Source organism: Colobus angolensis, unplaced genomic scaffold, assembly GCF_000951035.1.
Source record: "Colobus angolensis palliatus isolate OR3802 unplaced genomic scaffold, Cang.pa_1.0 Scaffold270, whole genome shotgun sequence".
Lineage (NCBI taxonomy): Eukaryota > Metazoa > Chordata > Mammalia > Primates > Cercopithecidae > Colobus > Colobus angolensis.
In genome coordinates, this window is record NW_012115933.1 from 452,356 (window position 1) to 470,780 (window position 18,425).

The window sequence follows — 18,425 nt, forward strand, 5'->3', positions numbered from 1 at the left end:
TGAACCTGGGAAGTGGAAGTTACAGTGAGCCGAGATTGCACCATTGCACTCCAGCCTGAGCAACAAGAGCAAAACTCTGTCTCAAAAAAAAAAAAAAAAAAAAAAATGAGTTCTCTAACCATAAACTTTGACAACAAAGGTTATTCAAAGACTAAATCACCATGGAATAGGACTTAGGTTTTTAAATTTTTCTTTATTTTGATCATACATAGGAACTTATATATGAAGCAAAGTAAAAAAAAAAAAATTTAGCTGAAGGCTAAGTGTAAATATTACTAGAAAATTTTATTAATATGAAAAGATTATTACTTGAGTTCTTAAGTCCATATTTGTTTTCTACGTAGTGAAATAAGCCAATGATATATTTTATGAGTAGGCAGAGAAGAAATAGGTTGAGTTCATGTGAGTGACAGGTCATGTGGCTAGAGGAAAAACAATGCAGAGCATTTTTATGGAGTAACTGATACCTTGGTATATCAGTCAAAAATGTAAAACCCCCATAAAATTGAAGCCGTGAAGTTTTAAGTTTGGGGAAAATATATTTCTTACTCTATAGTACCCTTTTACGATCTAAGTATTCTTACTTTAAAATGGTTTAGCCTCCTCACTGATAAAGAAATGTGTATTAAAACTACAATAAGGTATCTTTTCTTAACAGACTGGCTAAAATCTTGGTTTGCTAACACATCCTACTGGCAAAGCATGAGGAAATAGTCACACTCACATATTGCAGGTGAATATACAAATGGTTCAGCACCTGTGGAAGGAAATTTGGCAATACCCAGCAAAATTCTATGTGCAATTTACCCTCTGACTTAGCAATCTCTTCTTGATTGATAACATAAATTTTCTAAGCCAATAAATGGAGAAAGAATGAAAAAATTAGAACGACAATGTTTTGTATTAATTAATGAAACAATGGATCTAGAGGCAATGAATAATAAATTATCAATCTCTGCTAAAACCATTAGGTGGAAATGAATAGGTTAACTTTATCGAATGGATCAGGCTGATAATACCTATACACACTGATCGGTCTTACATTATGTGCCTTGTGATGTGATGAAATAAGAAGCACACAATCAGATATTCCTGTAAAAAATATATATATACAGTAACCTCATTGACAAGATCTAAACACCAGTTTACACAAAATGCAGGGGATAGGATAATATATTAAACAGCCAAGTGTTTGTAGTGTATGAGCATAACAAAACCCAGGAAATGAGAAATTCTATCGTAACGAAAAAAGGGAAAATGTCTAATATAACTCTAATCAGAGTTCTACAAAATGAGAATGGAAAGAATGGGGGAAAAGCAATATCTGAAGAGATAAAAGCCAAGATTTTTCAAGAATAACCACTTAGGTAGAGAAATAAAGCATAAAACTTAAAGGAAAAAGTAGGACATATAGAATGCACAAAATCTGATGATAAAAATCCAACTATGTCAGTATCACAATAAATGTAAAAAAGAACCCAAAAGAATTAAAAGGATGAGAAGAGATAAACAGGGCAAAATCAACATCATTGACAAAGCTCACACAAAAGGGCAAAAAAAAAAAAAAAAAAAAAGTAACTTTACAGTGGAGAAATGTGGCAAACACCACAACAGCCAAATAATCAAGGTCATAGCCAAGAGGAGTATAAGGAGACATGACTAAATGTAATGTGGTATCTTGGATCAGATTCTGGAACAGAATAAAGACACGTGAATTACATTTAGTCATGTCTCCTTACACTCCTCTTGGCTATGACAGTTTCTCAGACTTCTTTGCTTTTGATGACCTTGACAATCTTGAGGAGTGCTGATCAGGTATTTTGTATAATATCCCTCAATGGGAATTTGTCTGGTGTTTTTCTCATTATCTCTTGGAGTTAGGACTTTTAGGGAAGAAGACCACAGAGGCAAAGTGCAATTTTCATTGCATCATATCAAACGTACATAATACCTACATGAATCATTACTAGTGATAATGACCTTGATTATTTGGCTGTTGTAGTGTTTGCCACATTTCTACACTGTAAAGTTACTTTTTTTTTTTTTTTGCCCTTTTATGTCAGCTTTTTCAATGGTGTTGTTGACTTTGCCCTGTTTATCTCTTCTCATATGAAACTGGGATACATTCCTTTTCCATATATGGAATATTTCATAGTAAAAGAGAAAAAATACCTGAGTGGGCATTCTGCTGAGCTTTGATCAATGTTAAGGTGGCAGATATAACTAGTTCTATGTATTGATAGCAGCATGTTGGCAAAGGCAATGGGGAAGCAGGAACTCCAATACACTGTTGGGAGATTAAATGGGTGTAATCTCTACAAAAGCCAATTATAGGATATCAATTATGTTACAAATGCACATACTTTTGACCCAGTAATTCTATTTCTAGTCATTTATCTTACAGATATATTTGCACACATGCATAAAATTATTTCCCAAAGTTGTTTATAAAAGTACTGTCTGTAACAGTAAAAGATTGGAAACAAGCCTATATGTCCATCAATGGAAGACTGATTATCTAAGTAATCATACATCTATGTATGTACACAGCTGTTTTTTAAAAAAGTTTTTTATCCAGGCTGACTATTTTTAATAGAAAAAAAAAAAAAAAACCTCTTTATACACGAAACAAAATGGTATCTACAATATACTGCTAAGAAAAAAAAAAAAGTTTAGGCAACCTTGCCCTCTAGCTTCTGATGTGTTCAAATGATAGGAGAGACCAGAACATCAGAGAGTGGTAAAAGTGTTAAAGAAAGTCTTTTCCCTGGTTCCCTCACTGCAAGTAGCTTGCATTTCTCTATGAAAGATCACAGGCCCTATTAAGGAGCTCTCTCCCTCTGCTGCAGCTCTTGTTAACAGTTCCCTTCCCTTGTACTATCAGTTTTCTATGGTTGCTAATCCCTGGGTACTTCCCTATCCCTTGTTGTTCCTTTAACTCTCACATTCGTAGATTCTGTGTAAGTGTAGGGAGAGAGGAAGAGGAGAAGAATGAAGGAGAGAGAGAGAAGAAAAAGAGAAACAAACTGCAATGAAATACCAGAAATTTATAACAATGGTTGTAATTTATAACCACGTAAGAAAACTTACTTGGCACCATGGCTGGTAAATATCCTACTGTATCTTGTGTCTTTGAATTTCTGACCGTGTCAATGCATTACTTGGGGGAAAAATATAAACTTAAACATCAAATGAGTTTAAAAAAAATTGCTTATGAGATAATGTAGTTGCTCCATCTTCTCTTTGATGTATTTGCTATTCCTTTCCATTTCCAGCAAAGCAAATACCAAGAGAAAGAAAAGAGAATAAGCAATTTGTTAGTGCTTGCATTTTTTATCGTGCTGGCTATCATTTTGTTTTTTGGCTATATACTTCTCTTTCAATTCTAGTGGTACCAACTCATAAAATTTTTGTTACTTACACATCATTTGTGTAATTTATTAACAGTATCTCAAATTAGTTCAAATTCACATTATCCCTATTAGATCTTATGGTACTTGAAACTACTTATCCATATGTGGCCTGGTAGCTGACTCACTGAGTGACAGTAATAAGAAATTTGCCAATGTAAAATTCTGGGTCCTTGCTTTATTTGCTGGAAGCCCATGGGCTTCCATTACATAAATTTGCTGAGTGTACTTCTTATCTATGAACTGAGGACACTATCTACTATGCAGAGCTTTTGAGAGGTTTAAATAATATAGGCAAAGTGATGGACATAGTGCCTAGAATGAAACCGAGAATGGAAAAATAGGCAATAGGGGCCTATTAGCAAATGATAGCTATTGATATTACCACTGATATTAAAATATTGTAAAATAAAATAGTTACAACTACTAATTTTATATCCTAGATTCTCTAGGAAGGTGTCTCCCAGGAATTGGTCCTATTCATCCCCAGGGAACATCTTTCCCTTCTAAGCATTTACACTCCACCTAACATTTGAAAACCACCTTTTGAGGATGGTTACTGGTAAAAATTCTATATAAGAAGTTTCAGTTAATGTTTAGTTATAAGAGCAACAATAGGCCAGGCGCGGTGGCTCAAGCCTGTAATCCCAGCACTTTGGGAGGCTGAGGCGGGCGGATCACGAGGTCAGGAGATCGAGACCATCCTGGCTAACATGGTGAAACCCCGTCTCTACTAAAAAAAAAAAATACACACACACACAAAAAAAACTAGCCGGGCGAGGTGGCGGGCGCCTGTAGTCCCAGCTACTCGGGAGGCTGAGGCAGGAGAATGGCGTAAAACCCGGGAGGCGGAGCTTGCAGTGAGCTGAGATCCGGCCACTGCACTCCAGCCTGGGGGACAGAGCCAGACTCCGTCTCAAAAAAAAAAAAGAGCAACAATAAAATACAAGTAGCTGGGCACGGTGGCTCATGCCTGTAATCCCAGAACTTTGGGAGGCCGAGGCAGGTGCATCACTGGAGTTCAGGAGTTTGAGACCAGCCTGGCCAGCATGGTGAAACCTCATCCTACTAAAAATACAAAAAATTAGCCAGATGTGGTGGTGCACACCTGTAATCCCAGCTACTTGGGAAGCTGAGGCAGGAGAACTGCTTGAACCTGGGAGGTGGAGGTTGCAGTGAGCCAAGATCGTGCAGCTGCAATCCAGCCTGTGCCACACAGCAAGACTCCATCTCAAATAAATAAATACACAAGTAATAAAATAAAGATGACAAAAATTTAACTTGAAAACTAAGAATTTACTCTTAATGAGATATGAGAGCTAAAATGGCTACACGAATATCAGTTAAGGGATTTTTAATGACAAAATTGCTATTAGAAACAAAAAAGGATATTTTATAATGGTAAAGGGACAATCCATCAGAAAGACGTAACCATTATAAATACGTGCACTTAACAGAGCCCCAAAATAAATTAAGCAAAGATGTATGGAACCAGAGGAACAGGCAATTTAACAATAATTGGAGACTTCTATGCCCCACTCTCTCGCTCTTTTTTTTTAAGACATAAGGCTTTACTCTGTTGCCCAGGCTGCAGTGCAGTAGTGCAATAAGAGCTCATTGCAGTCTCGAACTCCTGGGCTCAGGCAATCCTCCTGATACAGCCTCCTGAGCTAGTGGAGACCACAAGTATGTGCCACCATGCTTGGCTAAAGTTTTTTTTTTTTTTTTTTGTAGAGACAGGGTCTCACTATGTTGCTCAGGCTGGTCTTGAACTCCTAGGCACAAATGATCCTCCCGCCTCAACCTTCCTAAGTGCTGGGATTATAGGCACAAGACACCACTCACCACTCTACTTTAAATAATAAACAGGTAAAAGATAACAAGGAAAAACAATACTTGAAAATAACAGAATCAACTAGACATTTATAGAATACTCCAACAGCAGCAGAATACATGTTTTTCTCAAGCGCACATGGAACATTCTCCAGGATAAACCTATGTTAGGCCATTAAAAAAAGTTTTAATGTAGTTAAGAAATCAGACAAAGTATGCTCTCTGATCAAAATGAAATTAAAAAATCAATAACAGAAGGACATCTGGGAAATTTACAAATACGTGAAAATTAAACACCACATTCCTAAATAATCAGTGAGTCGAAGAAGAAATCACAAGAAAAACTAGAAAATATTTTGAGATAAATGAAAACGCAACAAAAATTATGATACACAGCTAAAGTAGCACTTTGAGGAAATTTTATAGTTGTAAATGACATTAGAAAAGAAGATGCCGGGCGCGGCATGAGGTCAGGAGATCAAGACCATCCTGGCTAACATGGTGAAACCCTGTCTCTACTAAAAATACAAAAAATTAGCTGGGTGTGGTGGTGGGCACACCTGTAGTCCCAGCCACTCGGGGGACTGAGACAGGAGAATGGCGTGAACCCAGGAGGCAGAGCTTGCAGTGAGAGGAAGGAAGGAAGGAAGGAAGGGAGGGAGGGAGGGAGGGAGGGAGGAAAGAAGGAATGAAGGAAGGAAGATTAAGAGAATGAGAAGACAAGCAAGGAGAAAAGATCTGCCCAAGACATCTGACAAAGAACTTTCATCCAAAATATCCAAATAACTCTTAAAGGTCAACAATTAGAAAACTATCATGCTGATTTTTAAAATGAGCAAAAGACTTGTACCCCTCATCAAAGAAGATACACAGATGGCATATAAACATATGCAAAGATGTTTCACATCATTTATCACTAGAAAATTGCAAATTAAAATGAGATACCACTATACATCTATCAGAATGACCCAAATCAAAACATTGGCAAGGATGTGGAGCAAAAGGAACTCTCATCCATTGCTGGTGAAAATGCAAAATGGTACATGGTACAGCCACTTTGGAAGACGGTTTCAAGGCTTCTTGCAAAACTAAACATACTTGTATCATACAATCCAGCAATCATGCTCCTTGGTATTTACCCCAGAGTTGAAAATTTATGTCCATACAAAATCCTGTACATGGATGTGTACAGCTTTATTCATAATAGCCAAAACTTGGAAGCAACCAAGATGTCTTTCAGTACATGAATGGATAAACTGTGGGACATCCAGACAATGGAAGAGTATTCAGTACTAAAATGAAATGATCTATCAAGCTACAAAAAGATACAGAGGAAATTAAATGCATGTTACTAAATAAAAGACAATCTGAAAAGGCTACATACTGTATGAGTCTAACTATACGACCTTGTGGAAAAGGAAAAGTTATGGAGAAAGAAAAAGATGTATGGTGGCCAGGAGCTTGGGGAGAGATGAAAAGATGGAGCACAGAGGATTTTTAAGTCAGCAAAACTATTCTGTATAATACTATAATGGTGGATACATGTCATTATACAGTTGTCAAAACCCGGAATGAACCCTTTATACATTATATATTATACAGTTGTCAAAACTAAGAGTGAACCCTAATGTAAACTATGGACACTTTGGGTGGTAATGATGTGTCAGCTTAAGTTCATTGACTGTAAAAAATGTAACACTCTGGTACAAGATGTTGATAGTGGTGAAAGTAGTGAGCACTGTGTGTGGTCAGGGGTGGAGGCTGGCATATGGTTTACTGTGAACCCACAAATGCTCTAAAATCTATTTAAAAATAACAAAAACAGAAAGAGGAACTGGGTGCAGTGGTATGCACCTGTAGTCCCAGCTAACCAGGATACTGAAGCAGGAAGATACTTGAGCCCATGAGTTCAAGGCTGCAGTGTAGCCTTGACTGTACCTGTTAACAACTACTGCACTCCAGCCTGAGCAACACGGCAAGACTCTGAAAAAGAATAAAGAAGGTGGCTGGGGATGAGTGGCTCACGCCTGTAATCCCAACACTTCGGGAGGCTGAGGTGGGCAGATCACGAGGTCAAGAGATCGAGACCATTTTGGCCAACATGGTGAAACCCTGTCTCCAATAAAAATACAAAAATTAGCTCAGTGTGGTGGTGCATGCCTGCAGTCCCAGCTACTCAGGAGGCTGAAGCAGAAGAATCGCTTGAACCCAGGAGGTGGAAGTTGCAGTGAGCTGACATCATGCCACTGCACTCCAGCCTGGTGACAGGGCGAGACTCCGTATCAAAAACAAAACAAAACAAAAGGCTAGCTGTGATGGTGCATGCCTCTAATCCTAGCACTTTGGGAGGCCGAGGTGGGCTGATTACTTGAGCTCAGGAGTATGAGACCAGCCTGGACAACATGGCAAAACCCTGTCTCTATTTAAAAAAAATACAAAAACTAGCTGGGTATGGTGATGAGCACCTGCAGTCCCAGCTACTTGGGAGGATGAGGTGGGAGGATCACTTATCACTTGAGCCTAGGAGGTCAAGGTTGCAGCAAGCTGAGATTGTGCCACTGCATCCCAGCATGTTTGATACAGTGAGGCCCTGTCTCAAAAAAAAAAAAAAAAAAAAGGACAAAAAGAAAGCAAAAAGATCCCAGGTCAACTAATCTTCTACCTTAAGAAACTAGAAGGAGAAATGCAAACTAAATTCAAACCAAGCAGAAGGAAGAAAGGACATAACTATTAGGGTGGATAAAAATGAAACAGAGAATGCAACAATAGAAAGAAAAAACTCGGACAAATCTTTTTTTTGAGACGGAGTTTTTGCTCTTGTGGCCCAGGCTGGAGTGCAGTGGCGTGATATTGGCTGACTGCAACCTCTGACTCCTGGGCTCAAGTGATTCTCCTGCCTCAGCCTCCCGAGTAGCTGGGATTACATGCGCCCGCCACCATGCCCAGCTAATTTTGTATTTTTAGTAGAGATGGGGTTTTTCCACGTTGGTCAGGCTGGTCTTTAACTCCCGACCGCAGGTGATCTGCCCGCCTCGGCCTCCCAAAGGGCTGGGATTACAGGCATGAGCTACCATACCCGGCCAATCCTGACAAATCTTTAGCTAGACTGACCAGAAAAAAAAGAGAAGATTCAAATGACTAAAATCATGAATTAAGGAAGGGGCATTACTACCAATCTTACAAAAATGAAAAGGATGATTAAAAAATACTATAAATAACTATATGCCAACAAATTAGATAATATACATGAAAGGGACAAATTTGTAAGACACAAACTATCAAAACTAATTCAAGAAGAAATAGAAAATCTGAATAGACCTGTAAGTAATGAGATTGAATTAGTAATAAAAAAATTTCCCATGAATAAAAGCCCAGGACCAAATGGCTTCACTGCTCCCAAACATTTAAAACACCAATCCTTCACAAACTCTTCTAAAAAATATAAAGGAGGGATCACTTCCCAACTTATCCTATGAGCCAGTATGATTCCAGCACCAAAACCAAAGATATCACAAAAGAACTACAGACCAATATCCATTATGAGTACAGACACAAAAGTTCCCAACAAAGTATTAGCAAACATGACCAAGTAGAACTTATTCCAGGAACCCCAGGCCGGTCTAATATGAAAATCAACCAAATGTAATATGCCATATTAATAGAATACAGAACAATACCCACATGATTAACAACAGAGAAATAGCATTTGACAAAACCCAACAGTTTTTCATGATAAAAGCCCTTAACAAATTACAAATAGACGGGATCTCAACCTGATAAAGGCCATCTCTGAAAAACCCAGTTAACATACACTCATGTGTTACTCAATGATGGGTATCCACACACAGGGATAAATGTGTCCTTAGGCCATTTTGTAGTTTTGTGAACATCATAGAGCCTATTTACACACCTAGGCTATATGGTATAGCCTACTGCTCCTAGCCTACAAACCTGTACAGCATATTACTGTATTGAATACTGTAGGCAAATATAATACAATGGTATTTGTGTTCCTAAACATAGGAAAGGTACAGTAAAAATATAGTATAAAAGATAAAAGATGGTATACCTGTATAGAACACTTAACCATGAATGGAGCTTGCAAGGCTGGAAGTTTGGAAGTTGCCCTGGGTGATTCAGTGAATGGGTGATGAGTGAATGTGAAAGCCTAAGACATTACTATACACTATTATAGACTTTATAAACATTGTACACTTATTATACTGAATTTATAATTTTTAGTAATAAATTAACCTTAGCTTACTGTAACTTTTAAACTCTATACATTTCTTTTTTTAACTTTGACTCTTTTGTTTTAACACTTAGCTTAAAACACATATTGTACAGCTGTGCAAAAAATTTTTTATCCTTATTCTATAAGCTTTTTTCTATTTTTAAAATTTATTATTTTTACTTTTTAAACTTTTTTGTTAAAAACTAAGACACAAGTACACACATTAGCCTAGGCCTACACAGGGTCGGGATCATCAATTAATATCACTGTATAATAACAAGGTTATTACCAGGTCTCAAAGTTTATGGACAGACTTTATTCATAAAACAAACTTTTCTCAGTTGGTATTCCTTTCATGTTTTAAAGCAATGCTTTTTAAATTTAATGTGCATAGAAATCACTCAATGATCTCATTAAAATGCACATTTCAGCTGGGTGTGGTGGTTCTTGCCTACATTATCAGTACTTTGGAAGGCCAAGGGGGTTTGGGAATCCCTTGAGGCCAGGAAGTTTGAGACTGGGCAACATAGTGTTCCCCCCTCTCTAAAAAGAAAAAGAAAAATTAGCTGGGTGTGGTGGCACATGCCTGTAATCCCATCTACTTGGAAGGCTGAGGCAAGAAGACTGCCTGAGCCCAGGAGTTTGAGGCTGCAGTGAGCTATGATCATGCTGCTGTACTCCAGCATTGGCAACAAAGCAAAACACCGTCTTTAAAAAATAAACAAATAAAATAAAATAAAAAAAGCAAACTGATGGGTGCTGACGTGTTGATGGGTGCAGCACACCAACATGGCACAAGTATACATATGTAACAAACCTGCACGTTATGCACATGTACCCTAGAACTTAAAGTATAATAAAAAAAAATAAAAAAATAAAATAAAAAAAGCAGACTTCTATTCAGTAAAAGGGGGGTGGAGAAAAGGGGTGGTGTTCTGCATTCCTAATAACTCCCAATGATGCTAATGTTGCTGGTCCTCAGATCATATTTTGAGTAGCAAGGTTTTAAGTAGGTGCATACAAACAACTGACTTAACTCACTAGAAAAAAGAAAAAAGCAAACTGTAACATGGGTGGCAAACAGTGAGAAGGATAAAACTCCGATGAATCCTCCAAGTTTTTCACAACTGAGCACAATAAGTAACTCCCTATTAACAATGAAGAACATACACTTATACTACCTCTTCATTCCTTCCATGACCAAGTATCAGAAAAGATGCAGAATTGGCCAGCTAGCACCAGCCAGACTGGGGCTAAATCCATTTGAAAAGTTAAAAAAATAAACAACACAAAATCGGCTGCACAGAGATCATCCCATAGAATATTAACCATCATCACCTTTCCCTCTCTGTATCTTCTGCCTTTTATTCCTTCTTCTAGTCAGTGTTTATCAAGTGTCTTTGGGGACCAATGGCAGTCTCTGGCAATCTATTAACTGGTTTACAGACAGGTTGAGAAAAAAGTGATAAAAGCTTTGATCACAAACATTTCACAAATTTTGAGAAGATTATGACTTTCATAGAAATCCTTTTAGGTTCTTTATTGCTGTTATATTCTAAGGATCACCCAAGCTCTACAAGGGTAAGTTAAGAAAACACTATCATAATAAGAAAAATGGAAAGGGCTAACATACTTCCACATCATGTAAGTTGTTTACATTGGTTAAACATATATTTTATTGTTACTACCATACTGTGTTAAATCCCAAATTTAGGGAAATTAATCAATGGTTCAAAAGAGTAAAAGTGAAAAATACATTTAACTCAGAATGCCATAAATGATAACAGTATGATTTTATAGTGAAGACTGATGTTAGAATGAGCTGTGATCAGTAAACTAGGAGTGATAACTCTGTACTAGGAGACATCCTTGTTCCCATGTACCGTGATATATTATTAAATAGGGACAAGAAGCCACTGAAGTGTGCAGATCATTTTCAACAACTCCAGTAAACCAACCAAAGCCTCCACTATGAATTCTGTCATTAAAAGATCAAAATAATAGTCAAAGGTACTTCTTTTAACAAAACAGATTCAACTACTGTCAGCTGCAAAATTAATGACAAATGTGCTCAGAAATAAAATAATCTACTGGCAAAATTCTATCATCAGATGACACTATTGAACATTATGTGCTATGGGTGTTATACAGAGAAGAAGAACAATTATTATCACAGATGTATGCTCTTAAGTATTTTGTTTTATGGCTGCATGAAGCCACTAGTTTACAGAGTACGAATCAACTCTTAGCATATATGAATGTAATATGTTAATGAAGAAATGCAAGCAACTTTTAAAAAGTTTTTAGAAGAAGATATTTTCTTTCAACCAACAATTATTTTTGAACGTTGACTTGAAAAGTTGTGCTGGAATCAGCATGGCTAGAGCACTAGCTTTGTGTATGACAATGAAGAGCCCACCATCTGAAAGCCAATTCACACATGGCTTCATTTACAGACAATAGCTGGCTTGAGTCACTGTTAATAACTGCATGGAAAATTGTGAATATAATTAAAATTGCAGCCCTTGAACAGGTATCTTCAGCATGTTAAGAATACAGCAGCAGGCTGGGCACACAGTGGCTCACACCTGTAATCCTAGCACTGTGAGAGGCCAAGGTGGGTGGATTGCTTGAGCCCAGGTGTTTGAGACAAGCCTGGACAACATAGCAAGACCCCACATCTATTTGAAAAAAATAAAAGCAGGAGGAAATACTGTTTTTCTGTTTTGTCAAGAGGAAATATGCTAACAATACCTACTGAAATGAAGGATATACCTTTTTTGTTGTTGTTGTTGAGACAAAGTCTTGCTCTGTCACCCAGGCTGTAGTGCAATGGTGCGAGCTTGGCTCACAGCAACCTCTGCCTCCCAGATTCACATGATTCCCCTGCCTCAGCCTCCCAAGTAGCTGGGATTACAGGCGCCTGCCACCACACCTGGCTACTTTTTGTATTTTCAGTAGAGACAAGGTTTCAACTTGTCTCTACTGGTCTCTTGGCTTATTGGCCAAGCTGGTCTCGAACTCCTGATCTCAGGTGATCTGCCTGCCTCGGCCTCCCAAAGTGTTGGGATTATAGGCGTGAGCCACCATGCCTAGCGGATATTCATTTTTTTGTAACATTGATGTCATTAAACCATATCTATGATTTTAAGTGGCTAACTCAAGTACCATACCTCTATGACAGTATAGTGATCAGCCTGAACATAGCATTTGAGAGTAAAATTATGATTCTCTCTCTCTTTAAGATTGGTTTCACTCTGTTGCCCAGGCTAGAAGGTAGTGGCGCAATCATAGCTCAATGCAGCCTCAAACTCCTAGGCTCAAGAGATCCTCCCACCTCAGCCTCCCAAGTAGCCAGGACTTACAACAGGTGTGCTCCATCACACTTGGCTAAATTTTTTTTTTTTGTAGAGACAAGGTTTTGCTATGTTGCCCAGGCTGGTCCTGAGCTCGTAACCTCAAGCAATCCACCCATCTCAGCCTCAAAAGTGCTGGGATTACAGATGCAAGCTACCATGACTGGCTACAATTCTTTTTTGTTGTTGAGACAGGGTCTCACTCTGTCTCCCAAGCTGGAGTACAGTGGTGCAGTCACAGCTCACTGTGGCCTCCACTTCACAGGCTCAGGCAATCCTCCCACCTCAGCCTTCTGAGTAGCTGGGACTACAGGTGTTTGTCACCATGCCCAGCTAGCTTTTTTTGTTATTTTTGGTAGGGATGGAGTTTCACCCTGTTGCCCAGGCTGGTCTCACTCGCCCCAGCTTCCCAAAAGTGTTGGGATTACAGGTGTGAGCCACTGTGCCCGGCTGCAATTCCTTTTATTAGACGGAGTCTCGCTCTGTCTCCCAGGCCGGAGTGCAGTGGCGCAATCTTGTCTCACTGTAAGCTCCGCCTCCCCAGTTTACGCCATTCTCCTGCCTCAGCCTCCCGAGTAGCTGGGACTACACGCGCCCACCACCACACCCGGTTAAATTTTTTGTATTTTTACTAGAGATGGGGTTTCATCGTGTTAGCCAGGATAGTCTCGATCTCCTGACCTAGTGATCCGCCTGCCTCGGCGTCCCAAAGTGCTGGGATTACAGGCGTGAGCCACTGTGCCCTGCTCGGCCACAATTCTTAGTAACAAAATATGCAGACTAAATAATCATACAAACAGCTTAACCAAAGAGTTTTACTCTTTTTTCTGTGAGATGGAGTCTCGGCTCTGTTGCCTAGGCTTGTGTGCAGTGGCACGATCTCAGCTCACTGCAACCTTTGCCTCCCGGGTTCAAGCAACTCTTCTGCTTCAGCCTCCCAAGTAGCTGGGACTACACGTACACGCCACCATGTCCAGCTAATTTTGTATTTTTAGTAGAGACAGGATTTGACCATAGTGACCAGGCTGGTCTCGAACTCCTGACCTTGTGATCTGGCCACCTCCGCCTCCCAAAGTGCTGAGATTATAGGCGTGAGCCACCACGCCCGGCCAAGATTTACTCTTTTCTAACAAGTAGGTAGACTTAAAACCATATTCAATTACTGCACTAAATCTGAAAACATATTTCCTAGAACTGAATTCAACCAAAAGGACAGATCTACACATTGCCATCTCCCAAATTAAAATATTCAACTTTCCTGTTGAGTGCCATACATTTGTCAACTTGATGTAGTTTTCAGTGAGAATTACTGTAATAATTTTTGTGTCCATTTGAATATCTAAAACATCTAATAGAAATACCATATACTTGCTGCTCTTCCCAAATCTATAATTCAAAGGTGGGGCTAATTTAATAAAACTAAGAGCAAGAAAAGAAATCAGTTAAATATGAAACCTTAACTTGGACTTTAGTAAGTCTTTCACCATTAATGTGGTGGTATAATAATGTGAACAATCATTGCTTTTCCTGATACTGATTTAAAAATACTGCTTTGATCTTACAATAAAAACATTTTGAATTATTCTTTTGTGTTTATCTAAAATCAGTGGTATGCACTGAAGACCCATCACATGGTCCACAAATTCCAAATGTTTGAAAACACTACTTTCTCTACTACACTACTTCCCTTTCATAGGAAGCTATCATTTCTTCCCGTGCATGTTAGAGAAAAACAGAGAACCAAGGAAATTTTGTTTGCCCTTATTATTAATCTTCTCACATTAGAAAAGCATTTCATTATCTGTATTTATGTTGCCTCATTTTCAAAAACATTGGTCTGATATCAGTATGAATAGCACTTATAAAAAACAATATACATTATTGTTTTTTATAATTATTATTTCCAATTTTTCCCAAATTCCTCTGCCCCCAAAGTCATTCTTTCCTTATGACCTTCCCAGAACCCAAGCTGCCTTCCTATACTTCTTGGTTACAGTCAAGGGTTATAAAAAAAAGTTTAACAACTGGCATGGTATAAACACCAAACCAAGAGATTGACAGCAATTTATAACTGTATGGCTGTAATGGAACAGGCTCACTAAACATCAGCCTTAGACTGCTTCTTGTAAGCAGTCTGCTATACTTTTTTTCCATGCCAGGCCTGTTCCCAAAGATCTTTGGTTATTTCTTACCTGCCACTTCACAGAAAAGGGATAGCAGTGTTCATGAAAGAAACCACACAAATTAGATTCCAAAGATGAGTTTAATGTCGCATCTTATTAAATCTTTAATTTATCTACTTTTATTCTTTAACAGGAAGAATTAAGAAGTATTAGAAAGAACATACTACTGCTTTCTTTGTCTTACATCAACTGTCTCCAGATAATTAAGCTAAGTCAGTTTTTTTAAAGTCAGCTTTTTTATTATAGCTTTGTTATTCAATTATATCCACACAGGTATGCAAGTTCTTTCTCCTTTCTATCAAATAGACAGCTAATATACAGGCAAACAGATAAATTTGGGGATATATTAAGGATACTGTAAACTGTTAGCAAAACAAATGTCTCTGACATTCAGAGAGGAAACAAGAGAAAGGGAGTGTAGAAATTCATGCCCCAAAAAACAAAAACAAAGAGGTGGTTCATGTTAAAATAAACTTATAAAGTTATATATAATATCAAATATATCTGTGTTGTTTTTAAAGATATTCTTACCCAACTTTGGAAAAACTATTAGGTATTCAGCATTGCACTGAGGACATGCCACTCTGGCTGTACTGTTTCCTCTTTGCTTTTCATCCACCCAGCGTTGTAGACAGGCCTGGTGAACCCATTTTGTAGATCCTCTGCACCTGCATGGTCTCACCCATTCAGCTGTTCTATCATCTTCATCAGTAGCAAAACAAACCCAGCAGCTTCTGTAAATTAAAAGAGAAAATGATGACATTTGTATCTTTATGACTTTAGCCTCCCCTATACTGCAGCTCTTACTTAATGGGATGAGCCTACTATATTACAGAATCTTCGTCCTATATTAAAAGACTAAGGAGACAAAACCACCCATACATTCCCACTAGAGCAGTTTCTACTTTTTCTGTTTTTCCTTGTCTTCCTCTACAGAATCTTATGTTTTCTGAACTTTGTTTTTATGTAATCTCCTCTACATTTTCAGTAATTCTTCACCTTCTCTAATGAACTTGAGTGCAAGGAGACAAACCTCAAGCTGCTTTTGTTTTATAAGACCTAATAATTCTTTGAGGAATAATAAGCACAGTAATGTATTAAATTCAGTGTTCTCCCCAGTTCAACACCACCAATCCCTTGAACTTGGAAAAACAAAGTATTACACAAGTGATTTTACATATAGTCTCATTCCATTTTTCAGCTGAGGAAAAAAACCTCATTTCTCTCTCTGGTAAAGTATAAACATAACAGAGAAAACGGTATTATTATGTAATATTGTTTTCTCAAAGAAGCACAAAGGAGATAAATATATCAAGATAATTTTCTTTTTTTAGGATAGCAATATGATACATTTTGGGTGTGTATGTTTGAAATCTGAAATCTAGAAGTATCAAGTCTGGGGTGCTTATATTAATAAAAATAAAATCCTATTGAGATCGGTAATTTTAAAACATTTTCCCACTTTGCTTTTAAGGGTACTTCATGAAGTGTAATTTTTTCTTGTGGAATTAGGTTGCAGTTCCTCAGTTTTTCTCCCAATTAATACAAGTTTTGACATCGATTTCCATCAGGGCAAATACAGTTCAATTCAATGAGACCCTTCTCTCCTCCCCTCCATTAGAATGTGTACAAGTGGAAACAACTGCTAATTAAAGCATGTTACCTACTCTGCACTTTTCACTTAATTGGATAAGTGGCTTCTGTCAGAACAACTAGCTTAACTATTCTCAGTGGGAAAGACTATATAGTTAGGTATTATAGATGGGTGAGGTTCTCCACTCTTTGTGGAACAACACGAATTTCAATTCTGTGCTCCAATTAAAATTTTTCAATTAGAACAGGAAAAAAGTTGAACTGAATCCATGGCAATAATATCCAAAACTGTTGTTATATTCAGCTTTCAAATTCAGTCAGGTTTCATAGGATCTAAGGAAAATTAGAATGTAGGTAGCATTTGTTTAGCATTCTGACCCTTTTGACCCACTTTAGCTAAGCTGGGCCTTCACAGTGTCTTATGGTTGTCCAAAAATACTTTGTTCTTTTTAAAAATTTTTTATCATTGTCAAATATACATAGCATAAAATCTACCACTTTAGCCATTTTTTAGGTGTATAATTCAGTGGCAGTAAGTATATTAATACTGTTGTGCAACCACCAAGACTACCCATAGTAGGACTGGGTTCTAACCTATATGATTTTTGCATTAAAATTTCAATTGGTTTAAGTATACCAGCACACAGACTGGTTGAGATGTTGTTAGTATATATTTTTCCCTATAACGGAGGTAATTCTGTGAACATATTTGTATACATCTAGGAAATGGAATTTATTATGCAACAAAATATTGGCAGAATATTTAGAGACTTTTTATTCTCATACTTTAACACATACGTAGTTAAGTATGGCTACATCAGCATAATTAATCAGTATTAAGGTGAATCAAATTTTAAATTAACCCAATTTTAGTCATCAGAAAAATAAAATACAATTTTATTTTATTTTTTTATGGGTTGAAACAACTGAAATAGCTGAAACAACTATTATATGAAAATAGTTTATGGGTTGAAACAACTGAAATAGTCTACATTCATGTGTTTTTGACTTACAAAAATGATATGTCAAATTTCTTATTTCGATCTAATGAGAATACTTGCGTAGCTATTATATTCCTCATAAATTCTAGATAAGGTTTACTTTTCCCCAACATTTTATTATGAAAAATTTCAAACTTTCCAAAAAAAGTTGAACACTGTTCAGTGAGTACCCATATACTCAACATTTAGATTCTATAATTCTTATCATCTTGCTATATTTGCTTTCTCACACATCCATTCATCATTCTTATTTTTTGCTGCATTTCAAAGTTGCAGGCATCAGTATATTTCAGTCCTAAATACTTGCATGGATTTACTTTTTAGAACTGACATGTAAAGCATGCACTTTCAGATTTTTTTTTAACTAATTTCACAACTATGGTAAATAAGGTAGCTGAATGATGATTTAGAGTGGGAACTTATCAGGAGTTAGGCTTTCAGTTGAAATAGAGGCATGTGAACCAGAGCAACTCCATCTTGACTGAATAGGAGCTGGGTAAAATGAGGTTGAAACCTACTGGGCTGCATTCCCAGATGGTTAAGGCATTCTAAGTCACAAGATGAGATATGAGGTCAGCACAAAATACAGGTCACAAAGATATTGCTGATAAAACAGGTTGTAGTAAAGCCAGCTAAAACCTACCATAACCAAGATGCTCACGAGTGACCCCTGGTCGTCCTCACTACTACACTCCCACCAGCACCATGACAGTTTACAAATGCCACGGCAACATCAGGAAGTTACCCTACATGATTTACAAAGGGGAAGCACAGGCTGGGTGCAGTGCCTCACACCTGTAATCCCAGCACTTTGG

The 18,425-nt window shown here is 37.6% G+C and overlaps 1 protein-coding gene across 1 annotated transcript in view; it reads right to left on the bottom strand.

Moving 5' to 3' along the window:
- Positions 1-18,425, bottom strand: part of MARCH5 (membrane-associated ring finger (C3HC4) 5) — a 60,583-nt gene that overhangs the window by 24,315 nt on the left and 17,843 nt on the right. The window contains exon 2 of the mRNA XM_011947843.1: positions 15,548-15,750. Within this exon, the coding sequence (XP_011803233.1) occupies positions 15,548-15,750 (203 nt within the window). The remainder of the gene's footprint in view (positions 1-15,547; positions 15,751-18,425) is intronic.